The sequence below is a fragment of the Manis pentadactyla genome, chromosome 17 (assembly GCF_030020395.1).
Source record: "Manis pentadactyla isolate mManPen7 chromosome 17, mManPen7.hap1, whole genome shotgun sequence".
Lineage (NCBI taxonomy): Eukaryota > Metazoa > Chordata > Mammalia > Pholidota > Manidae > Manis > Manis pentadactyla.
Window position 1 is genome coordinate 58,483,687 of NC_080035.1, and position 25,931 is coordinate 58,509,617.

Here is a 25,931-nt window from a genome sequence, read left to right on the forward strand (position 1 = left end):
AGACGGTGAGGAAAATTCTTTTGAGACTTAAATTGCAAAGAGAAAAGAAATGGGGAAGTAGATGGCAGAGGAAGAAATAAGAGATGGTTTGGAGGGGTTGATTTGTGTGTGTATGGGGGCGTGGTTTTTTTAGATGACGGAAAAAATAGCATATGTGCTGTTGGGAATGATCCACTAGAGAAAACTGAGGTAGTAGAGGCGGGAGGGGTGTTTGAGTGACTCTCATGTGGGTGAGAAGGAAGGGACTCTCCCGCAGATGGAGGCATTGGCCTGAGGTAGCGCAGGGGTTGCCCATCCACGGGGACAGGCAGGTGCAGGTGGGAGAGACTGAGAAGTGTCCTCATTTCTTGGTGAAGTGCAGAGCAAGGTCATCCGCTTGGGAGGAGCGGGGAGAGGTATTTGAGGTTTGAGAAGTGCAGGTATGAAATGGCCAGCCGGGAGAGCTGGAGTGCAAGGGCTGCGGAAGCCCCAAGGCCCGCGGGCCTGTGTCGTCACAGAGGTAGAACGACCCACGTTAGAGTTACTGCGCGTACGCAGGGCCATCGCGGGAAGGACGTGAATTCAGCTTCGGTCTCTCACTACTCTCTTGTTCCTTTGCCCCACCCATGCCGGCCCTCACTGTCCCATTGTTCTTGAAGAACTGCTCTTGAGCAAACTACAAAAAACAGAAGTGTGACAAACTCAAGCGGAGCAGTTCCAAACGCCAGGGCTGAGGCCACAGGGACGATTTTTTAATTGTGAGGGAAACAGCGACATCTGTTGGACACTGTGTGAACTACGAGTTCGAGGTACAGTGGCATTGTTTGGCTTCTACAGTCCTTTCCATTATGTCATCTATTGGCGAAGTTGCGTTCTGTAGCTGCTGCTGAAATAAAAGCGAGTATGGCACAAAAATCAGTGATTCCGAAGTTCGGAAAGTTGTGCAGGGCCCAGTAGGTACACACATTCCCCTAGTGAGTAATTGTGGCTATTTAAAAATGACGTAAAAATATGTTTCCTTTCAATATTTTTGAAAAAAGGTTGCTTGAAATATTTTGAAAAAAACGTTTTTTCAAGCAACTCTTAAGTTGTTAAGATATAAATAGTAATTGTTTGGACCTAAGCTACTTAATACGCAAAATTGTCAGCTATTTATTTTGGCCAAGGGGTGCAATGAAAAAAATTAAGACATGAAAGGCACTGAGAACGTTTGGGAACCTCTGACTTAAGGATGATTTCTTGTTGTTTTCTTTATTTCTTCGAAATAATGGGTCAAGGCCCTTGAGGGCTGTAGTTGTGTGCAGTTGGACTAGGAAATTTTCAGACTACGTCTAAATCTAAACCTATGGCTTATAACAAACAAAACTTTCTCCATGCCCTTCCAAGTTCTCTCATTTTAAAACTAGAGCCTAAATCTCTCTCCCCAGTTTAATGGCACATGGCTACACCATCAGCTTCGGTCATAACTTAGGTAATTAAGGCCAAAGGAAACACACACCTCTCAGCATCTCGAGTCTTGTTTCTCTAAAAGAAGCCAGGCCATGTGGGTCAGCAGAAGACTTGGCTTGGGATGACTTGGGCCAAATAACTGTGGCCTCAGAATTACCTTTGTTTTCTCCAGCAACATCTGCATATGTATTGGGGAATGAGATGCTGCAGGCTGGGTTTAAGCGTGTGTGTATGTGTGTGTGTGTGTGTGTGTGTGTGTGTGTGTGTGTGTGTGTGCGCGTGCCTGTCACAGACATTTGCAAAGATGGTCTCTTCATGACATGGAACTGGGACCTTCCCAAGTCAACACTGTGCTTGGTTAATTTTTATTAGGTCTGGAACCCAGGACAATGCCTGGCACACTGAATAAATGTTTGTAGCTAGAATACGGACATCAGTGAATAATGTCATCTGCTTTGCAGAAATGGGCGTACCGAAAAGCTGAAGAAGCCTGAGCTTCAGGGCTCCAGAGACTTGTAAAAGGGAGACGTTCTAACTGCAGCTTGTTCAAAGTATTACCACTTTCCACTTTGGCTTAACCCTCCATCGTATTACCTTCCACTGACTGCATGTTTGGGGAGACAGGAGCGGCAGCAAACATCTTGGGGACCAGCCTCAGGGAAGCTGAGTTAGGGTGCATTTGGTTTGGGTTTCAGGGACTGTTCGTGTGATTGACGTTCACTGTTGTCTATAGTTAGGCCAGCCATCCTGGTGTAGAAAGAGGCCTCAGGAATCCCTTTGCCCACTGTGAAGGACGCACCTCAGGTTGGGGCCTAAGGTCAGGGGAAGGTCAGGGGCTAGATCATGAGAAAGCGGCTCACGGTGCTCAGCACAGGAGGAATGTATGCAACGGGGGAAAAAGACTTGGAAGGGAAGGTGCAGGACACTGGTCTATGGCAAAGGCTTCCATTCATCCGGTGCGAAATCATTCCCTACAACACCTAGTCAAAAAGGACCTTCTTTTCTGACAGGTCAGAAAAATCAAGAGAACAGAGCACACAAGACACATTCACTATACTTTTTTTTATGGGAATTGCATGACTTAGAGTTTATCACAATTTTCATATATACCAGTACCATGCACAGCAAAGTCGTCCATGTGTAAAGTATTACACATTTTATGGCTATTAGCTGGTCAGCTTGCATCATACTCTATTCAGTTTCCTATTCTGATGAAGTCTGGAGGCTCCAGATGAAATGGTATGTAAAACAGCCATTGAGTCAGCAAAAGTGCCTGAATTTTCTAAATTGTCAATAATAAATAACAAGTTTTGAGCAACCACTGGAAGACTGGTTTACTTTTGATCTCTATATGAAAAACTATATTGTAAAATATTTTATGAAGAGGTGTTCAAAGGGTGTGCAGCCAATAAATGTAGGAAAAAAGGGTATTACGTAGTAAATACAAATGCTATTTTTCTGGATTTATGATGGTTTTGGTTTGATCAGTTTTATAAAATTTGAAATTTACATCGATTTTTTTCTCCCTCTAAATAAATATGCTCTTTCATATCTAATTTTGCACTCAAAATTTTAGAATATTTTTCATTTGGCAAATAGACATTTGATGTCTTAGTGCTTGTTCTTCACCATACGAGAACTAGTCACTCAGTCCCTCCTTATCGCTTTGGTGGGAAATTCACTGTTTCAGCCCTAAATGTTTCTAAATAACATGGGACTATCTAAGAGCTCTGGAGCTGTGACAACTTTAATCTGCATAGCCCGATGTCACAGGGGATCTTCTGAAACAGTTCATTTCATTTTAAGTGCTGTACACTGTGTCTTCTATTTGAAGACCTTTTTAAGGAACAATTAGGATTCCAAAGTTAAATAATTTCAACCTGCCCAAGTGGACACTATCAGCAACATGTGGACTGTGGGAAAAGCTACAGTCTTAATCAGCAACCTGGTTTCTTCTATTTGCAAAATTGCAAGGAAAAAATAAAAGCAATGGACTGGAAAATCTATGGATTAAAAGAAACTTAAAAGACCAAGCACAAAATGGATCAAAGACCTGAATGTAAGTCATGAAACCATAAAAATCTTAGAAGAAAACATAGGCAAAAATCTCTATCTCTTGAATATAAACATGAGCAACTTTTTCCTGAATGCATCTCCTCAGGCAAGGGAAACAAAATTAAAAAAGAACAAATGGGACTACATCATGCTAAAAAGCTTCTGTACAGCAAAAAACACCATCAGCAGAACAAAAAGGCATCCTACAGTATGGGAGAATATATTTGTAAATGACATATCCGACAACGGGTTAACATCCAAAATATATAAAGAACTCACATGCCTCAACACCCAAAAAACAAATAACCCAATTAAAAAATGGGCAGAGGATATGAACACTTTTCCAACGAAGAAATTCAGATGGCCAACAGACATATGAAAAGATGCTCCACATCGCTAATTATCAGGGAAATGTAAATTAGAACCACAATGAGATACCACCACACACCAATTAGGATGGTCAACATAGAAAAGACTAGGAACATAAATGCTGGCAAGGATGCGGAGAAAGGGGAACCCTCCTACACTGCTGGTGGGAATGTAAACTAGTTCAACCATTGTGGAAAGCAGTATGGAGGTTCCTCAAAAAACTCAAAATAGAAACACCATTTGACCCAGGAATTCCACTTCTAGGAATTTACCCTAAGAATGTAGGATCCCCATTTCAAAAAGACATATGCACCTCTATGTTTATTGCAGTACTATTTACAATAGCCAAAGTATGGAAGCAACCTAAGTGTCCATCAGTAGATGAATGGATAAAGAAGATGTGGTACATATACACAATGTAATATTATTCAGCCATAAGAAGAAAACAAATCCTACCATTTGCAACAACATGGATGGAGCTAGAGGGTATTATGCTCAGTGAAATAAGCCAGGTGGAAAAAGAAAAGTATCAAATGATTTTACTCATCTGTGGAGTATAAGAACAAAGCAAAAACTGAAGGAACAAAACAGCAGCAGACTCACAGAACCCAAGAATGGACTAACAGGTACCAAAGGGAAAGGGACTGGAGAGGGTGGGTGGGAAGGGAGGGATAAGGGGAATAAGGGGCATTACGATGAGCACACATAACAGAGATGGGTCACAGGGAAGGCACTGTGGCAGAGAGAAGACAATTCGTGATTCTACAGCATCTTACTATGCTGATGGACAGTGGCTGTAATGGGGTATGTGGGGGGGACTTGATAATGGGGGGAATCTAGTAACCACAGTGTTGCCCATGTGATTTTATATTAATGATACCAAAATTTTTAAAAATTTAAAAATTAAAAAAAAGACCAAGCACAATATGTGGCTTTATATTCCAATTCAAACAAACTATTAGAAAATGACATTCATGAGTTGTTGGAAATCATCTGACTATTCGATATGAAGAAATTAATATTACTTTTTAGATGTGAGATGGTTATATTTAAGAAGTTGTGTCATAGTAATAGGTAAAATATTGATAGATAAAATTATATGTCTGTAATTTGCATCAAAGTGTGGATGGATGAGAAGTAGATAAGGCAGGTTTGGCTTACGTTAAAGTTTGAGGATAAGGGGTATCTAGAGGTCCATCATACTATTCTGTCTTTTTTTTTTATGTTCAAAATTCTCTGTAATAAAATATGTTAAAATATTCAATCTGATTGTCAAATCCAATGGGCAGAACTCACACAGGATGCCAAGACCGTCACTGATTGATGAGAATCTTTTGGATGGTTGTAGTGCATGTCTTGGGGAGTTAAAGTATTACTGTTAAATATCAGTAAGTGAAATAATTTCCCTGTTTCTATTACTAAAATTAAAAGTTGTGTGTAAATTGTATAAACTTACTTTGTTTCATAAAAAAATTGGAATGTTTTATGGTTTTTTGTTAAGTATGCCCAAATATTCCAAGCAGAGTACATACATTTTTTTGAAAAGATCAAGTAGCGTTTATAATAAAGGAAGCATTGTTATCCTTCCCACGAATGTAATGGTGATAAGAAAAACTATCATCTGTCTTGTTATTATAATAACAAACAATTAACACTGTGGAATTTTCATGAGCCCATAATTTCCTTTTTCTGAATGAGACCAATACTTTAGTCACATAGTAGGAAGAAGCCAGTACAAAATGCATTAAAAAGAAACAACTCACTTGGTGCTAAATATCTCTCTGCTTCCCCCACCCCAAATCCCACACATCGGTGTTGTTCTCACAACAGCTCCTGGGTGGGCTCAGCTTGTCTGGGGCTCCTTGCAAGAGCTGGCACAGGGGGCCGGCAGCCCTGTGGGCAAAGCTGAGGCTGTGCGGGTGGTGGTGCTCTGTGCCACGCTCCGGGTTCTCAATCACCTCTGCCAACAGGTGAGCCTGCTCTACCCCTGAGCGGGGCACCTAGAAGCCCTGAGCAGAAGTGCCCACACAGGTGTAGCTGGAGGGCAGGTAGGGCAGGTGCCCTGGGAGGCAGTCTCCCTTCCCCTGCGAACATAGCAGGATGGCCTCCTGTCCCTCGAGAGGATGCAAGCTGGCAGGTGCTCTGGGGTGAGGTTCTGAAGCACCCCGATGCTCCCGCAATGGCAGATGGCGCTCAGGGATGGGTCATGGAGCTGCTGTGGGTTCTGCTGGAGGTTGGGGGTGAGGACAAGGCCATCGGAGGGCTCTGCCTTCTCAAAACCAATACTTAACCCCTGTATCTGGTGACATTTGACATTGCTGATCACTGCTGTGTGAAATTCTCTCCTTGTAGTTTCTATGCGCTCCTAACTTTCTGGTCATATGCTCTCAATCTCCTTTACACACTCCATTTCCTCCGACTCGCCCTTCACTCATTGGTGTGTAATGGAGAGAGGGCTTCCATACTTGTGATCCTCTTCTTTTGGGATTATGAGGAGGCGACATGAACGAAAAGATCTTGGGCACGGTAGGACCAGACCCAGCGCCACCTGCTCCCCCATCCCACCCTCCCAGAACAAGTGCATACACCTACCATGGAAATCAAATAGTCAGCTCAGAAAACACTTCATGAGGAAACCATCTGACTTCATATGGTTTTATTTTACACAGAGTAGCACAATTGAAGTAGCCCTTCAGATGAAGTGGAAATCTAGGTATTTTCATACCAGCCTTGATAAACGGGACTGAAAGACTCTAAGAATGACCGCAACAACTTTTTGGACGAATTCCATATATTCCAAGAACTTGAAATCTTTGCCACCAGAGGCACTCTGAAGTTTCTCTTCCTTTGTATTTTGGGGGGAATAGTCCAGCGAACGGTTTTGGGTTCAATCTCCAGGGAGTCTGCTGATGTACAGGCATAAAGAAAAGGCCGGCCTTGTTTTCTTTCAGACAGAGAGTTGGTATACTCTTGGGGTTTTGATGCTAAACTTATGCTTCCTTATGAAATAGTCCAAACTTTCTGACTCATAATCATATGTTTTCTTCTTTCTTTCGTATTTTGCTTTGCTCTGTGCACAACTGTAATCCGTATTCCACTGAATGTTTTTCTTTCCAGATGAATCAAATCTGGCCTTCTTTCTTCCTTTGCTTTCTGGGTGCCGGTGAGGTTTGTGTTGGCTTTTTGCAAGATGTAATTTAATATTTGATTCCGTCAAGGGAGCTGAAGAGCAACTTGTTCTGCTCCTTGTAGTCCGTGAATGCTTCCCTCCACTGGATGGACTAGCAGATGATATAGATGGAACTTCTGTAGCACTTAATGAACTTGGATACAACCGGTCAGGAGATCGCCTTTGGGAGGATGAACTCTGTTTCTTGCTTTTGTGCATTTCACAGGAAGGGGGTATCGCAGCAGAGAAATGTTTTCTACAGTTTCTGAGATGGGGACCTGAATCGTCACTGCTACATTTCAAGTCAGTTGTGATTTGTTTCATCTTGTGGAGATTTTCTAAAGGAATGCCTTTCTGTAATTCCAATAGAATGTTTTGTGATTCCTGATTTAAATAAGGGTTGGACTCTAAAAACATCCATGCTTCACTATCCAGTACTTCAAGAGCTGAGTATTCCTCCAAGTTAGCCAAGCACTCAGTCTTTGTCTGAGTATCAGTAAAATCTTCAGAATTCTGAGCTAAATGGGGGTCAACTAAACTAGGAGCATTTTCTTGAATTTTTAAATGTATAGGCTCCTGTGTATTTGTTTCTTGAAACCATACGTGATATTTTTTGTCTTTTTCTGGAGTCACATGAGGTTTTAACTCTGAGAGAATTGTGGTATCTTTCTGGACTGGACCTTGTTGATTAGGGTCCGAAGTATACACATCATCTGGATCCAGGAGTTTTCTGATTGGTGATGAGTTTCCATGGGGACTTAGCCTTTTGGAAGAGATACGTTGTTCTAACAGTTCTTTATCAGTGGAGGGACTGCTGCTTTCTCTATTATCATCTACTTTTTTACATTCCTCCACTGTGTTTAATTTGGTTTAGGGAATGTACTTTCAGTTGGAAGGCCTAGGGGAAAAAGAAGATATTTGTATTGTAAATCAAGATCTATTTGATGAAGAGCTTTTTCCTCAAAGAGTAACACAACTCTGTTGTTTTCGTACTTTGACACCAGAATGAATACATTTTGATAAAGGTTTCCTTCTGTCCTGAATGTTGGCCATTACATAAGACTCTATTACGGGTCTGGGAAGGGCTTTCATTTGAGTCTCCAGTGTTTTCACAGTGAAGTGTCTGAGAAGTCTGTCTTTTCCTTCTACTGAGTATTTTTGGAGAATAGGAGGCCAAGGCATCTTGGCAGAAGTCACTGGAGATGTTCCACATTCTAGCTCATTCATACCCTCTAACTTCGTAATGGGCTTCTTTCTGCCACTCAAAACATTAACAGTCAGTGTCTCCATACAGCGGGTAGGAGACGAATCTTCTGGGGATTTGGGTTTTAAATTAAGTTTTATAGTGTTGATGCCTTCTAGAGACATCTTTTGATGTCTTGTATGGAGCCTCCACCTGTTATCTTCTGAAATAGCACACGGATTAGCTTTTAGTATTCTATTACACGGGCTAGTATTTCCATTGGATTCTGCATATCCGAGTTTCCCTGCACCTGCAGACTTAGGGGGCTGTGACTGTGAAGGGGAAGATCCTGTAACTGCAAGCAAGTCTGTGTCTCCTTGGGTCCCTGTATCCACTCTGTGGTGAGACGGAGAAGGGGCGGAAGGAGTTTTTGTCAGAGCCACGTCCGGCTCTCCTATTCTTCCCCGTTTCTGTTCTACTTTCTCCTTAAAGCTCCATTGTGCTTCCTTTTTCTTGCTCAGAGCCCTGGGCTTGGCAACACTGGACACAGGAGGAGGTGGTGATGTCTCTGCCTTGGAAGCTGTGCCTCTGGGGTGTGGGACACATTTCATATGCGCTGTGTTTCCTCTCTCTTCTCCTTCCTGTGGCTCGTACTCTTGTACGGCTTTCATGTCATCCCTAACTGCCTGTGGCTCTGCTAGTTGCCCTGCATCCACTGATGTCTGGAGCCGTGGCTGTGAAGTAGCAGGTCCTGTTCCTCTTTGCGTATCTTCTTTCCCTTCTGCTTCTGATTCATGATGAGCTAGAGAAAATTCAGAAGGCCGCTCCGTGGGCAGAACTGCCTCCTGCTCACCTCTGCCTTCTCCATTCTCTGTCCCCTGTCCTTTACCCTTTGGGTCCATTTCCCCCTGACGGTCACCTTCTGGGCCTGCTGTCCCCCCCTCTTTCAGATTCAGCGGGGTGGCCTGTGGGAGCACGTTCTTTCCTTTCACATCTTTATCTCTTGGATGCAGTGCGGCTCTCCCGGCTGCTGTCTTGCCATTACCCTCCTCTCCCTGTGGCATGTCCTCTCCTGCTTCTTGTGCATCACCTGTGCCGCCCCCCTCAGTGCACTTATTGTTTGTTTTTTTCACTGAGTCTGATCGCTGAGGTGATAGCTCTGGAAGAGAGTCTCTTGTTATTTTAGTTACATGGTCTGTTCTCTTTATTCTTGTTTCCCATTTTAAATGAGAAGGAGGTGGCATGGAAGTGCTGGTATTGGTCAGAACCACACTCGGTTCACCTTTAAATTTTTGGATCTTTTTCTCTTGCTCTTTGCTGTCCAACTGGATTTCCCATAAAATTGGTGATTCTTTTTTCTTCAAAGGTGTGACTTTTGCCATTTTTACTCTCTCCTCTTTCTCCTGCACTATATGTTCTTTGGCTTTTTTCACACTATTTGACATATCATAGTAAATAAGCTTCTTATATGCCCTTTTTCCTGTGTCTGAGGACTCGTGGAGTTCCAGTTGTAGGAAAGAGGACCTTGTTTTTATGAGCATGGCCTCTCCTTTTCTTCTTGTCTGCACTTCAGAGTAAGGGGGGAAAGAGATGGAAGCACAAGATTTGCTCTGAATCACGACTCGTTCATCTTCCTGCGCCTGGTTGTTTCTGTCTCTGACGTTCAGCTGTGATCCCTGTGCAGTTACAGGCCGCCCAGCCTTCGAAGCAGCTCTTCTCTTGGGATGCCTTATTTCTTCCAAGGCCATTGGCACTCTGTCTCCATCTTGCTGTGGCAGATGTTTTGCCTTTCTAATACTGCTTAAAATATCATCAATTGGCTCCTTCCCTGTTCCCATTTCATCTGCTAATTCCCGGAGTGTCAATGATGGAAGACAGAATCCCATTATTCCTTGTATATGTATCTCCTCTTCTACTCCAGGACCGCCTTCCACGTGAGGTGAAGGAGGAGTGGAAGCATGGGATTTCCTCTGCACTCTTCCCACATCACTTTTCTCTTTCTGCATCCTTTTCTCTTGTTCTTTAGTGTTCCACTGTGATTCTTTTCCAAGCAGTGTGGGTTTAATAGATGTTTTCTTTCCTTTAGGATTGATATGTTGGAGATCCATTTTGTCCTTCACATATACTGTATGTCCTCTAACTTCCCTTTTTTTCTGCGGCAAGTATTGTTTTGATCCTATTACATTGCTTAAGTTGTCTCTATTCATTGACTCTGCAAATGATGTTTTCCTGACGTTTGCGGATGCTTGGAGCTTTGGGGGTAGAAGGCAGCTCCTTGGTATTCCAGACTTACCTTTTCCTACTTTAATTCTTAAATCCAAGTTAGGATGTGATAGAGGTGATAAGAAAGTGCACAAGTTTGTTGTTTTCACACCTGATTCGCCTTTACCTGTCTGTGCCTTGCACTCTTGTTTTAAAGTGTTCAGCAGCATGGGCAATTCCGTTCTATTGAGTATATGAGACACTGATGGCTTCTCTGCCTTCAAAATAACGTTGGGATCCATTATTTCTCTCCTACTGCCTTCTTTTATTCTATCCTCCTTTCTCTGTGACATACATTGTTTTATTGTTTTTATATTATTTGAGATAATCCCATCAGTTGTCTCTTTACTCAGTTTGAGGTGAGGTAAAGGAGGGATGAACTCACATGGATTTGTCACGACCATATCTGGTTGACCCTTCCTATGTCTCACATTTACCGTCTTCTCGTTGATGCCCCACTGCAGTGCTGGTCTGCTGCTTGGGATGACGTGGTCCGTGCTATTGAGTGCATTTGAAAATACTGATTCCTTCAACTTCAGAGTTCTTAGGGGGTACATGATGCCTTTCGTAACTCCTTGTTTTATGCTATCCTCCTGTCTTTTAGTTCCAGGCAAAATAGGCATGCAGGTAGAAACAGAATGTAAAAATATTCCAGGCAGACACGTTCCCTGTACCCTTTGATATGCCGTACCTCCCACCTTCCTCCTGACTCTTAGCTTGTGGGAGCTACTGTTTGACAGCAAATGAATTACCTGTGCCTCATTTGATGATGTACTTCCTTCTGGAAACGAAGCAGTCAGATGTTTTATAGTTTTACTGCAAGATCCTAAAGGCAACATTGTATTTTGGTTTTTCTTGTGCCTCAGAGGAACTGAGGGCACAGTCCACTCTGGTCCATCCTCACTTACAGTATTCGGTTGATCTTTAGGAAACAAGTCTAGGCCTTTTGTCCTGTTTGAGATATTCCCTACTTCTGGCAATGCTTTCTTTGTCTGAGGCGTGACATGTTGTAGGAGCTGGGGATCACTGGGAGGGTAAAATATATGCTCCAGAAAATTCTTGTGAGGAATCAATAGGTGTTGCTTGTTTTGTTCCATACTGAGTAAGTTTTGTCTTGTTTTACTTTTTTGAGTATATTCAGATATGACATCCATTCCTTTTAATGGTTCTGCAGCCTGTGGAGTTGAATATTCACAGTGCATCACATTTGTGTCTAATTTCACTTGTTGTCCTGGGGTATTCATTTCATGTAGACCTGTTCTGGAGTGAGATGCAGGTTTTGGAAGAGCCTCATATGCACATTTTTCTTGCTGTTCTTCCTTTCCTGTCAAAAGCGAGCCAATTCCTTCTGCATGTGGAGTGCAATCCACAGTGCTCACTGCTTCCTCTGATGACTTCTTTCTACTTGGCATCTTACTTTGAAATCTATCCCTCAAAGGGTTAGAATTAGGGTTTGGAAGAATCTGGGGTATACATTCCAGTCGCTCTGTTTTTTCTTCAATAGGCAAGCCACTTCCTTCCATATTTGAAGTGTGGTACTTTGGCCTCTCTGCTGCCTTTCGTGATTTCCCTACGCACGGCAATGTAATCTTCAGTACAGCCATTGGAGAACGAGAAACAGATGTTGGAAGACCCTTGCCTGTACTTTCTTTCTGGTACTTTTTTCTTCCACTAGTATGCAAATTAACTCTCATGGAGCATGGAGGTGGGTCTCCTGGAAAATCTGCTTTGTTTGATGCTTTCTCCACCATTTGACTCAAAAATTTAGAACTCATTCCTTGTATTGAGCCTTTTTTCTTTAGCTGTTCAATGTTGAGATGATGTACTATGCAAGAGGAAATGACTCCCAGAATACTTTCTTCATTCTGGTTAGAACTGTGTACCTGTTTTGCCCTCAATTTTTTTGAAAGGTTCACTTTCTGTCCATTTGCTTTTAACTGATTATCAGTTAATTTTGATTCCTCTTTCCCCCAATGATTTACATTTACACTTACAGGGATGCTAATGTTTTCTTTCTTTCTTGTATTTACTGCCTCTTGGGCATGAAGAGGTCCCCTCCTGGGACAAGATGTAGAATCCAGAATGCGCTCAGGAATGTGATTTGGTCTCATCTCTCCTTTACGCACTGCTGATATATTTTGCTGGATCTCTAGATTTGTATAAAGATATTTCTGTCCTTTGGAACCTTGTAAAATATCAGGTTTTAATTTTTTCCTTCTCAGTAGCTGTGGAATGTTCTCTCTATTAACGTACGTATCTTCCTCAGTAACCTGTACAATGTTTCCAAGAGGAGGTGGTGTCGTCTTGGGGCAGGACATGGACCCCTGATTTGTCATTGAAATACTTCCTCGTTTCGGCAATTCTTGCTCCTCACAAGTCTTCTGTTGAGAAGCATCCAACTCTGCAAGAAACATATTCTGTTCTTTTGCATGTAATGAAATATCAGTTTTCTCTGATACTTCTCTTCCCTGTGGAACAATGTCTGCATCTCCTTCCTGTACTCTTTGTGCAATAAGGAATTTACAGTCTGTAAGTATTCTGATTCTTGGGTTGTCCAACCTGCTGTAACTGGCTTTCCTCTTCCATGGAAATAGATCAGGATATGCTTCTCTTTCCAAATTGACTACTAATTTGATGTGGTTGTCCTCCTCCTTCACTGGTTGGCTAATCACCACCTGATCTCTCCATTGTAGGACAATGTCTTGTAAGACAATCTGGCGTTTTTCTTTTTGCTCTCTAACACACTGTTTCAGCTTTTTAGGATTTCTTGATGTAGCACTCTTATCATTGAACTGTAAAGGTGGTCTATTTCTCCTGTTTAATGCTTTCTCCAGCTTTACCTGTGCAGGAATGCAGATGCGCTCTCTTGGCTTGTCTTTCTCCCTTTTTATTTCTATAAACTCTTTAACTGGAGACTGACTATATCTAGACTCACAAATAGTGTTCAGAGCTAAATCTGCTGCAGTTTTTCCTTCCTTGAACTCTTCCTTCCGGCTCTTGACGTTACTTCTCAGTTTCTTTGTGTTGCTTCTGGTTCCATACCCTATAGTTTTAAACAGGTGGGATGCAGGTAGTTCCTGGGCCTTCAATTTTACCTGTTCGGTATGCATAGTGTTTTTCACATCAGCTGTTTCTGCCTTAGCTTTATGTTTTATGGTTTTAGGATACACAGGTGTGTGGGCATAAGGCGCACTCCAGAGAGTTCCTGAGACACATGGTTCTGGCTGTTTGTCATGCAGCGCAAGGTGTTCTAGCCCTGTGAGCTCCATTCTTTCTCTTTGCTGTAATGAATCCTCACACTCTATTGTATTAATAGGAGACACATCAGTTAATGATTTCTCTGCCTTTGCAGTATGAATCTTGGGATTTGCTATTATTTCCCAGTTTGCAGTTTTAAATTCTTCCTGCTGCTTTTCAATCTCAAGTAGATGTGTCTTAGAGAAAGAAACACACTCCAGACTAAGATGTTCTACAACTTTTATGTTTGTTTCTTGATCTATTAAATCGATGTCCGTTTTCTGAGGAGTGGTGTCCATGGGGCACACTGTATTGATTAAGGGTGCTTGTGATTCTGCAGGACCTGACTCCCTCATGCGACATGCTCCAAACTCAGATGCCTGGGTATACCGTGGAGCTGTTCTAAACAAAACATACTGTTCGTATTTTTGTTTCTCCATGACTTTTACTTTATTTAGGATGTTTCTCTTTTCAGAAGAGTCTTTGTGGTTGCCCCAGGTACCAGGTGACCGATCCATCCCCGTGTGTGGCGGAACAAGCATGGAGGTGTGTACAGACTGTAGGTCTGCATTTAATACAGTTTCCTCTCTCTCTCCGTCTCTCTTCTCTTCCTGTTCCTCATTAATGCTGAAAGCAGCATGACCTGGGGCACTAAGGGACTGTACGCTCACCGGCCCCCCAGCTGGCAACCCCGTCTGTGGGGGTTGCACATGACGAGACCTTGATACTCTGTCTGTCTCTGTTTTGAATCTGCTTTCAGTGTCAGCGGCATCCCATGGGGAGGAAATGGTCTTTGGAAATGTATCGGCTACATGTTTTCCTTGCTGCAACCCTTTCATTTTGGTTTTGAAATGGGATCCAAGCTCTCCCCTTTGTCTTATGGTAAGCTGCCGATTGAGTTTGGGTATCTGTGAAACCGGTGGCTCCTTTTTCTTCAGAGTTAAATGTTTGGGATTCAGTATGATTTTCTTTTCTGATAAGTGCACTGTGTTTATCTGGCTTTCGGAGTCAGATACAACGGGCATGAAGAAATCTAAAGACCCCATGGAAGTGGCGGCCAAGATTTCCTCTAGCCCTGCCTTTTCCTCTGTAATAAGACCATTCAGATCTTTGTGATGTGTTCTGTTATATAGAACACCCCTTGCTACTGTACTGAATGGGTGTTTTTCACTCATCAGTTTGGGTGGTGGAATCCCAACTCCCTTGGCGGCACAGATGAATGCCTTTGCCACACTCTCTTCCCATTGCCTCTCTTTTGTCCTCTGCTTGAATTTGCACTGCTTACATTTCTTGTCAGGGCTTCCTGTAAGACTTCTTTTGCCATTAAGCAACTGCGAAATTAGTAGTTTCTTTTCCTTCAAAGTTACGTGCTTGGGACACATACTTTCCTTGCCAACAAACTCTGTGTAGCTCTGGCTTTGGGGCGCAGATGAATCAAGGCTGGAAAAAGCTAAAGGTTTTAAGACTGTTCTTGCTAAGTCACTTTCATTCCATGCCTTTTGCTCAGAAATAGGACTCTCTGATTTTCTCCCAGGATTTCTATCCCAGAGAGTATCACATTGCATCGAACCAGTCTCTGATTTCCCTGCTTTTGGAGATGGAGTCTTTAGACCTACCATCCATTTTATTCCTTTTTGAGTATGAGTATTATTTTTCACTGTTTCGACTTGAAGTAAATTCATTACCTGTCTAGAAACAGTCTCCCAAATAGTTTCTCTAATGTGCTTTTCTTGCCTCTTTTCTGCTGTACAAGGCGCATTCCAAGTCCTTCTCACTGCTGAGCTCTTCAGTTTAGATTCTGATTTGCAATGGCCAAGATTTTTCATACGATGGGCACTGAAACTGAAGTTCTGGCTACAATGAGGGACTGACTCTGGCAATGCTTTTTGGATATTTTCCTCTTCCTTTTCATGCTGCACATACATTCTCATGGTATCGCTGTATCTGTTTTGCATATCGGTCAGACTGGCCTTCCATGCTTCCCCATCCCCGGAATAGGTATGGTTGTGTATTTTCACTCTTGGTTTTGGTGTGCTGTGTACTTTGATACCTATTTTGTTATGAGTTGAAACAGGTGTGGGAGATGAGAATCCATTAGCTATACTTTTATTTTGTTTCATGTCTTTTATCAAAGGTTTAAAATTACATTCCTGTTCCTTTCTACCGTGTAGATCACCATGCTCAGGGATATTAAACATCTGTAAACAAACAGGCTTCTTTGCCTTCAAGGTTACATATTTGGGACGTGTAAGATCTTTCCCTTCTGGAAATTGTAACAACCTTTTCTGCCTCTTGTATTCAGGTAAGACATACGTCATGGGCATTGTTAGTAAATCTCTTTGTAGCTCTCCGTGTGTCATGGCGGTATGACCACCCACTTTCCTTTTAGAGCATTCATCACATGGGTTTCCAAACACTGCATTCCCTGCCTTGGTAGGTGGGATATTTGGATCCACTGTGTATTTTATTACTTTTTGAGTCTTTTTGTCTTTCTTGTCAAGTTGTAGGGAAACTGCACTGGGAACATCCAGCTTCCTTGCAGGCCTCCCATCAGATGTAGTTCTATACTCTGTTTCATCAAGTAAAAGATTGTCAAACATCATTTTCTCTGATTTTGGACATGGGATCTTTTCACCTATTCTATGGAGCATGTCTTTTTGTGATGGGATACTCTCCTTCAGCTTTTCAGTTTGAAATGGAATCACCAGAAGAGAACAAATAGAATCCAGTGCATTTTCTGGAACCTGTGTTTCTTGCTGCATTTCTTGCTCTGTAATAAGCACATGTTGGTCCTTTCCATTTACTGTCAGGATTTTTAGACCTGCTTTGAATAAAACTTCATTGCCTTCTTTTTCATTTTGCCTTCTTGGTGCCCATGAGCTGCTTGAAGTAACCCATTGGTTAGGGGAATATGTACACAATCTTTTCCCTTTGTCTTGATTTAGCTGCTTAATACTGCTTTTTCTTCTTAATGGGCTTTTCTTTGCTTTTACTTCCTTATGCTTTTTGATGGCAGGTAAAGCAGGTGTAGGTGAAAGGAAGGTGTTCCTAGGTATATCTGATGCACCTTGAGGTATTCCTCTGGCCATGTTTTCCAAGAGGCAGTCCTGTTCCCTTCCATGGCTGAGGGCACCAGACCCAGCAATGTTCATCATTTCCGAAACTGATGCCCTCTGTGCTTTCCCAGTTCTAGGCTCAGGGATTTGCGCTGCATTTCTCCACGTGATAAACTCAGATGAAGCTGGCATGGAGAAATCAAAGGACTCTAGGGTGCTGGCCTGCAAATCCTTTTGTAACCTTATCTTTCCCTCTGGGATAGAAGCAGCCGGTTTCTTCCAAGGGCCTCTTTCAGACAGGATGTCACTCTGTGCTCTAAGAATTACAGATTCACTAACTGATTTCCCTGGCTCTGGAGATAAAACCTTTGGATCTTTTAAGCCTTTTTGTGTTTTTGTTCTTTTTGGTAGCTTCTCAAATGGAAGTGAATTCAAAACAGAGCAATTCACAGACTGGGACCCACATTGCATGGGAGGTGCTTGTTGCGGCAGCTCCTGAGCTGTAGTGACTGATTCTGGACCTCTTTTCCTTGTGGGATTCTTCAGTTCTAGACCCGATTTCACAAAGGGAGCCTCTGTCACGTCATGAGCATTGAAACTCAAGTGTTGAGAATGCAGTGAGGCTGCTTCTCCACCTTCGTCTTTGACGTCCTTCGCGTCCCCCAAGGCCCTGGCCCGCCCATCCCTGCAATCAGCCCACTGGGTGTTCTCCCCCGCTAGTGACTGCTTTCGCTGTTTGTGACTAAATCTTGTTTTCCACGGCATGTCTGTCTCTACTTTCTTTCCGTTATACATGTTCATAGCAAAAGAAACAGGCGTGGGAGAGAAAAGGGCATTTAGGATTATATCTGCCCCAGGGGGACCTGGTTTTATCATGGTTTTCAAGTTGCATTTCAATTTCCTGCTGAGGCATGTACATTTTGTGATATTAAATATCTGAGAAACCAGTGCCTTCTTTGCCTTCAGAGTTACACATTTGGCACTCATTTTATTTTTCTTGTCTCTAAGTTCTAGCTTGTTTCTTTTTGTCACAGGTAAAGCAGGTGTAGATAAATCCAGATTCATTGCTGGTAATTCTTGGGCCAATTCTTCCTTTTTCTTTATAGTAAGATCTCCCAGTTTCCCAGAGCATATTATATACACTAAAAAGTCAATAATCTGTGATTTCAGGGTCATTGGAGATAGATTTTTTAGACAACCATTCCCCGGGGTATTAAAGGTCTGTGAAGTCGGTGCCTTCCTCGCCTTCATGACTACACATTTGCCACTCATTTTACTTTTTAAGGCTCTGCAGGTAAATGTCTTTCTCTGCCTTTTAGACTCAGGTAGCCCAGGTGTGGAGACATCCAAAGACCCCAGGACAGTTGCTTGTAGGTCCTTTTTAAACCCTGCCCTTCCCTCTTCACTGTGACTGTCCAGTTCCCACATCTGACTTCCATCACGTGGGACACGTTTCACTGTGTCAGTTAAAACTTGACGGGTCAGTGATTCCTTTGACTTGAGAAGAGGGAGCTTTGAACCCGCTGTGTATGTTGTGCCTTTTTGTGTCTGGTGGCTTTTCTTCAGCCTCTCCACCTGCTCTGGATCTGCAGGCTGCATTAGTTGGGGGAAGTCTTGCTCTCTAAGAGACAGAATTTCCCCACTTCCTGGGCTTTCTGATTTGTGAAGGTCAAGCTCCTCCCTTTGGCCTGAACAGAGTAGGAAATGTTGGCTGTGCGGAAGAATTACTTTTACTGTCTCCCGTTCACTTTCTTCTTCCTCCTTACCTTGAAGGCTGCTCTCCTTGGTGTGACCTGAACTAATACTCCCTTCATGGGATAGTATCAGTTGCTTTACTGGTTTGGAGCGTGGTGTTTTTTCTCCTAATGTATCTTTTTCTCTTTCTGTCTTGCTGTACATATTAATGTCAGGCGTGATAGTCTTGAAGGAGTACATTTTATCTGCCACTTTTTCACCTTGACCCACCTCTCTCATTTTGGCTGTGGAGTTGCATCCCAATTCTTTTCTACGGTTTGGGTTGGCACCACCCTTGATATTCAGCATGAATGAAATTGATGGTTTCTTTGCTTTTAAAATTCTATATTTGGGACTCACTAAAGTTTTCATGTCTGAATATTGTTTGACATGTCTCTTCTTTTTTGATGTACGTAAAGCAGGCACACAGACACCAAAAGCCCCTGGCTCCTTCTGTTCAGCACCACCAGCCTGTTCCTTCTGAGGGTCTGCATCCGATGGGACACCACGGTCCAGGGCTGGGTCTGGTGTGCCAAGCTGGGTCTCCTTTGTTTGACACGCATCAGGCCAGAGGTACTGGGTACACTGCGGAGCTGCTTCTAGCAAAGTCTTGTGCTCCACTGCCTCTGCATCTTGCCCTTTGTCGCAGAATGCACCCCTCCTGTCAAAGAAATGCACACAGGGCCGTCTCCCTTCACCTGCTCGATCCCCCTGCTCAGCCTGAGCCTGACAGAAGCCGTTCGTCTCTCCTTGTGATCCGCTGTGTGTGGTAGAGTAAAGGGCATTTAGGAACTCATGTACCAGTCCACTAGCTTGGCTGATCTTTTCCAACTTGGTCTTAAAGTTGGAGTCCAGTTTATTTCTATGACCTGCAATTTTAAATTTTTGTGAAGTTGACGGTTTTATTGCCTTCATATGTACAGACCTGGGCTGCACTGTACAGTCTCCTTGTGAGAATCTTACTCTGTTTTTCCTCTCTTTAGGAGGAGTTACAATGGGCGTGTGGCAATTGAAAGTCTCTGGGAAAGTGGCTGGTAAATCTCCTTTTGTTTCTACAAGACAGTGACCCCTCTCCCTTGCATCACTTCCATAAGTGTGAGCATCACTTTCTCTTGTTTGGCTTGAAGGGTCTCCAGTCAGTGGTTTTTCTGGTGTTGGAGGCGGCGACTCAGAATCTGCAGTGCATTTTAAAACTGTTCGCGGTGGTAGCTTTTCCTTCATATTCTCAGCATGCGACGAATCCATGACGGGGGAATGAATAGGCTCCATAATGATTTCTGCAGGTATGACTGGCTGGTGCATTTCTTCTGTTTTCAGCCCCTTCTCTGGATGTGCACCCCGTCTGAGGTCCCAGCTCTCGGGAAGGACTTCTTGTGCTTGAGCTGCTTTGTCCCCTCCCACTTCATCTTGCAATTGAGCTTCCAGTGTGTTTCCATAGTTACTGCCATTAGTAATGGAATCTAAACACTTTTCTTCCCTTGCAACTTGTGATTTTTCTTGTTTTGGCTTAATATGTCTGTGATTCTCTGCATTTAATATGCTGGGCATTCTAATACGAGGCAGAACAGTCACGTGAGGGTAACAAGCATTCAGGAGCACATGCGCCACAGTATTACCTTGCGTCATCTGTTTAATTATGATTTTAAAACAGCCTCTCAATATTTTTCTATGACTTGGATTTCCACGTCCATAAATATAAGGCATGAGTAAAGTTACTGGTTTTTTTACTTTCATGTTAACACATCTGGAACTGAGTGCCCTTTTTGTTCGTGGTAATTGATTTCTGACTTCCTGCCTTTTAAAATATGACAAAGGAAGTATGTGGACAGTGAAAGACCCCTGGGTGACTACAGAACCTGGTAAGTTCCTCGATACTCGAAGAGGATTCTGGGGATCTTCAGTTTCTCTGCCCGTAGGTCCGTCTGTGCTTTGCTTCATCTTCTCATCTTGAAATGGACCCATCGTGGGGCATGGACTAGTCCCCAAATTTGTTTCTGTAGAAAGAATGTGTGATTGTGCCTCTTGCTCTTCATTTTGAGTTTTCCTACTTCCTAAACTGCTCTTTTCGATTTCAAATTGGACATATTTGAACTTTTGCTTTAGTTGCAGGCTGAACCTGAAATCCTGTGTCAGCTGTGGAAACGCTTCCTGCAGAGTTTCTTCCTCTTCCTCTCTGTCACGGTCTTGGGGCTCTTTCAATACACACCTCTTTTCAAGGTATTCTGCGTTCCGTATTTTCTTTTCTTCCGGTGATTTCTCTTGCTTTCCCAGTGGATGATGAAGCCCTGTTCTCGATGTATCTGCTCTAACTTTTAATCTGCTCCGCACTTCCGCATCAGGAGGTGCAGGAAGGGTAGTGGCAGCGGCGTCGTGAAATGCCTCAGGTGTTCTTTTCCCTTGAACGTTTTTCGTGTTGCTGCCAGTGTTACATCCCAGTCCCTCACTCTCACTGAGGTTACCATATTCTGTAATGGTAAGTGTGAATGGTTTCTTTCCCTTCAAAAGTACATCTTCTGTTCTCTCTTGATTTTCCACACCTGCTAATTGTTCAGTGCTTTCATGCTTTTGGGTTCCTTGTGAAATGTGCAAATTGACCTCTGAAGACTTCAGAACAACTTCTGGAAAATCTTTCTGTTTTTGTCTACATGCCTTTGGAAAGCATCTTTGCATTTCTGGTGCAGTAGTTGGTAAATTCTCTCCATTTGAAAGTGGAAGATGCGAATGCTCTGTACATTTCAGGGCCTCCCATGTTCTCATTCTTCCTTTCGATTCCATTTGGGGAGAGGAAACAGATTGCTGCAAAGGTTCTGAAATGGCTTCTTCCAAAGGTGTCTCATGTTTTAGAACATACAGATCAAGCTTTTTTTTACTATTCGGGCCATGAAACTCTGCAATACCAGTTTCTTTGGCTTGTGCAATTGAGTCCTTAAGAGACTCTTGATTCTTCCAGTTTGTTTCTATTAACGAAGAACAAGGTGTTTTTAGTTGACAGGTATTGATAGTGAAACACTGTCCTGGCTGAGGTAGAGTTGTTCGTGAAACGTTTTTTAGTCCTTCATTGTCTCTTTCACACAGCTTTACATTTTTAGTACTGCCTGAGGGTCTTCTTTTCTTAGTAGACCCTGTGTGATTGACTTTCTCTGCATCTGGTGGTTTACTTTGCATCAGCAGAAAAGGTCTACAACCTGTTAAACCTGTCATGATTGTCACTCGTTTTTTTCTGGAATACTTCTTAATATAAGGAGGAACATGCTTGGAAGCATCAGTAAGATGCGAAGCTATATCTGATATGCCTCTCCTTTGATGCAATTCTCTCTTCTTAGTGTTGTACTTGCATTTGGACTTGCTATGTCTTGAAGTGTAACATTCTTTGATTTGAAATACCTGTGAAGTTGGTGTTTTCTCTGATTTTTGAGATGTAATTTTGGGACTTGATTTCCTTTCACTGTGTAATGCTTTTCTTCTTTTTTTCTGCCTTTTAATTGTAGGCAAAAGAGGCACTGAGCCGCCTACAGTGTACTGCTTACATTTCCAAGCAATTTGCTTCTGGCCCTTTGGCTTGGCCCTTTTTCGCTGTGGCATCAATTTAGCCATTGAATGTGGATTGAGAGTTAAAACTAGGCATCTGGCATTCTTAAAAATAGTATTTTGCCTCTGGATTGCATATTTAATCCTGTTTGAATCTTCAAACCAAACAGAATATTGGACCTCATCGAAGTGTTTTTTATTTGACTCTAGGCCCTTGACTGAATCTTGAGTCTGAACAGAATGTGGGACTTTGGCCAAATGTCGGCTCCTGTCCGTCTCTTGGGTCTGGAAGGCATCCTGTGTATTGCTGGAAAATGGTGTCTTCATCAGCTCTTGAGGCAGAGCAAAGTGTCTGGCCTTGATATCAGGCTGGCTGTTGATTGAGTCTTGGTTGTTAACAAATTGTTGGGCTTGACTAGTAAATTGGGCTTTGTAAAAACCTTGCTTCCGAATAGCATTTTGTCTTGGAAAAGAATCTTGTGCTTGGGCAGAAATACCCATTTTAATAGAATGTTGATCCTTAATCAAGAACTCTTGAGGGCTTGAGTACAGACAGGTAGTTTTACTCTCTAATGTAGCTTTGGATTTTAAAAGAATTTGACTTCTCACATTTTCTTCCAGAAGTCTGACTTGGTCTCTAGAAAGAAATAAGTGGGCAGGAGGGCATGGTGTCACATCTAGATCTTCACTTTCTGTAGTGACTCCAGAAGTTCTCGAAGAGTTAAACTCAGAAGAAAACATTACATTTTTATTTTTGTTTTTCATTACTGAAAATAATTTCTTTGATGAAAATTGCGTTGTTTCATGTTCATTTTCTGGATACCCTCTATGGCTTAGAAAAATTTTCTTTACTTCTGAATGAAACAGTGACAAAGACGACCTAGTCCCATCAGAAGATGACATCTGACTTTCAATAAAGTAACTTACTTGATAGTTACTTTCACTGGTACCTGCCCATATTATTTCATTTGCTGATGAAGCTCTATCTTCAAAGTGACCTTCATTTTCATCAGATGTAAGTGACGAAGTAACTATTCCTTCTGAAAACTCACCAATGCTGAATATAAGAAAACAGTGTATAAATGAATTGCCACTTAGGCCAATAATTATTATTTAATAATTAATATTCCTTTTATTTCAAAATAATTTAAGATGCTGTCTCCAAGTAGAGTTCTGTCCCCAAAAAGAATTCTGGTGCCAGGGTGAAATATTTTTGCTTTGTTACACATTATTATTTTAACTAATCTTCATGATATTCCTAAGAGGTAAGTCTTCAAGCAGCTCTTTGAAAGGAAGCAAGTGAAGGTATCAGTGAGTTTAAGTCATTTGCCCAAGGCCATGCCGTTATTAAGAGGCAGAACTATGATATAACCCTACACCTTTTTAAATCCAAAATTTGTGCTTTTACACTGCAATATGCTGCCACCATAGGAACCATATCTCTTCCCTAATCCTTTTCCTGCAGAAACCACCCTCACCCTCCAATCTCATCTTCTCAGTAGGTTTCCTCTAATGACTCCTAGAAAGGTGCCACCTCGGAGGTAACATCCACCTTGGCAGGAATGGGAGAAACGGAGGTCACCTTGTTCCTGAAGCTAAGAATCCTTTCTCCCCATTTTCTTCTGTGGCTTCCCCTATTGCCTCTGGTTTGTAATCATATGTGAACCTTTGATCACAGCTCACCCCTCACCCCTCTATCTCAGACGCTGACTCTCGATCTGCTCCATTGCCTTAAGGGTAACCACTTTTTCTGATCGCACTACTGAGGTGCTCTGGTTTACGCCGGCTTTCCTGTCCCCAAGCAGCCCTGACCAGGAGTCTACAGACCTGTACCTCCAGATACTGTTACTGCTCCCCAGGACACCCACCTTACAACGAGAGTTTCAAATACCCAATATGAAAATAGAGCAACCAGATTAAGTGAATAAAGCCCTTTTACACCTGACAAGTGAAAGAAATTAAAGCAATAGATTCATTCTCCACACAGCCACTAGTGATCTAGCTGAAATAACAAAACCGTGTCACTCCTATGCTTAAGCAGCTCTAGTGATTACTACCACCAGAATAAAACCCAAGCCTTCTAATAGGGTGTAGAAAGCCCCGTGTTCCGATCCTGCCTTCTTCCTCACATTCACGCCCTACTGCTGCTCCTTCAACCTTACATTCTAGCCGCTCTGAAATACCACACTTCGATGCACATGCTTCTTATTCCTCGCACCTGCTTCTGTCCTGGAATGCCTTCCTATCCCCCCAACCCGCTCTTTTTCTGGCTCATTTTTCACTTGTTCTTTAAAATGGAGCTCCACCACAGCCCTCTTCGTGAAGCCATCCCCACCACCCCTCTGATGGCTTCGGTCATCACCTCAGTGTTCTCATATTTCCATCGCTGTGTTACCGTACTATAAGGCAGTCATCCTTTATGTATGTCTCCTCCACGGGAATACAAGCTTCCTGAGAACAGAGACTATCTTACTGTTTGTATCCCAATATCAAATACATTTGTATTTGATAATAACATATACTATATTTGTATTTGATAATAATGTACAATATCATGCCATTGTATGGCACATAATCTAATGATTGTTGAATGGATTTGGATGAAAACAATTAAAATATTGAGAGCAACAAGAATAGTGATGTCAGTATTTAATTCCTAGCAGTGATGTATTCTTCGGGATGCTGCTGAGTTCTGGTTGTATAAACTCCTTCCAGGTCACTCTTGCAGCACCTAGCTTGGGGTCGGCTTGGTTCACATAGGTGCTAAATGCCTATTTTGTCAATTGAATGGTTAGACCTGTTGATTACTCCTTCTTTGTGTACTGGAGAGGTCGGAGCAGAGAAGCAAGTCACTATACCTCTCTAAGCTTTGTTTTCCTCATTTAAAAACAGTAATACTACTACCTGGCTGGACAATAATTTCAGTAATATGTGAAAAGCCTTTAACACAGCTTGGAACAGAGCAGTCATTTAAAAGCTACTTTAGATTGCTTTTTGTTGTTGTTTAACATTATGGTGTTGAACTGATGACTCCTCTATACATATGGGAAAATGTTTCCCTGTAATTCATATGTAAAAGCAATTTTGAATAGAACAAAACCAACCTGTTTCATTTAATTTCAAAATATATCCCCTACCTTTCTTCTGAAGATGAGTAAGTTGACCTATTACCTAGAGATAAATGAGAATTTAAAAAGTCAGAGCACCCATGAGAGCAGTTCAGGCTGAACAAGTTTTATATTAAAGTAAGAATTATATATAGTATTTACCAAATGTCATGCTTCTCAGGCAACTGTCTTCCTTCTATTTCATGGGAGACAATAAAATATTAGAGGATTAGTCAAAATACCAAAGTTCCACATTTTTAAAGCTATTCTTTTGTATGGGTTTGAAACTATGGGAGAAGGAAATCAGCCATTTGTTCTTACCTTTGCATTTGAACCACTCTTCTCTGGAAGGGCAGGGTTCTTCTGCAGGTATGTACAAATCTTTAAGAGTGTGATCTCAAAGATAATTCCTAGCAAAATTATAAAGAATATTGCCATCCAATCATTTTGAGAAGTCCAGGACTCCAGAAGTTCCCATAATGCCAAAAAATCTATTATTTTCCAAGCCATCCTGCACCACCTTCTTAAAGAAATTAAGTTGCTTTGACATTTTTACGTAGTATGTGGAAGAGATTGATGTCTCATTATGAAGTCCTTGATTTCTGATGCTCCAAAACACAAAGTTGCTATGCTCATCTCCACATGGCGGTGCTTTGCTGGAAAACAATCCCCACGGTTGGTTGCTCAGTGTCTTATCCAGGGCAGCAGGGACTGCTCTTGGTCTAAGTCAAGTGGGGTACGTGTCATAGTGGGTGTTTAACTGAGCTCACACTAACTTACTGTAGCCATAATGAAAATTCATT

At 42.2% G+C, this 25,931-nt stretch overlaps 1 protein-coding gene across 1 annotated transcript; it reads right to left on the reverse strand.

The window, feature by feature from the left end:
* Window positions 1-520: 520 nt before the first annotated feature.
* Window positions 521-25,678, reverse strand: CCDC168 (coiled-coil domain containing 168). The gene is given in 8 exon segments (XM_057494459.1): window positions 521-655; window positions 5,661-5,852; window positions 5,945-6,121; window positions 8,219-15,119; window positions 17,214-23,078; window positions 24,417-24,472; window positions 25,450-25,620; window positions 25,622-25,678. Coding segments are annotated over 8 exon segments (13,554 nt in total).
* Between the last annotated feature and the right edge of the window lie 253 nt (window positions 25,679-25,931).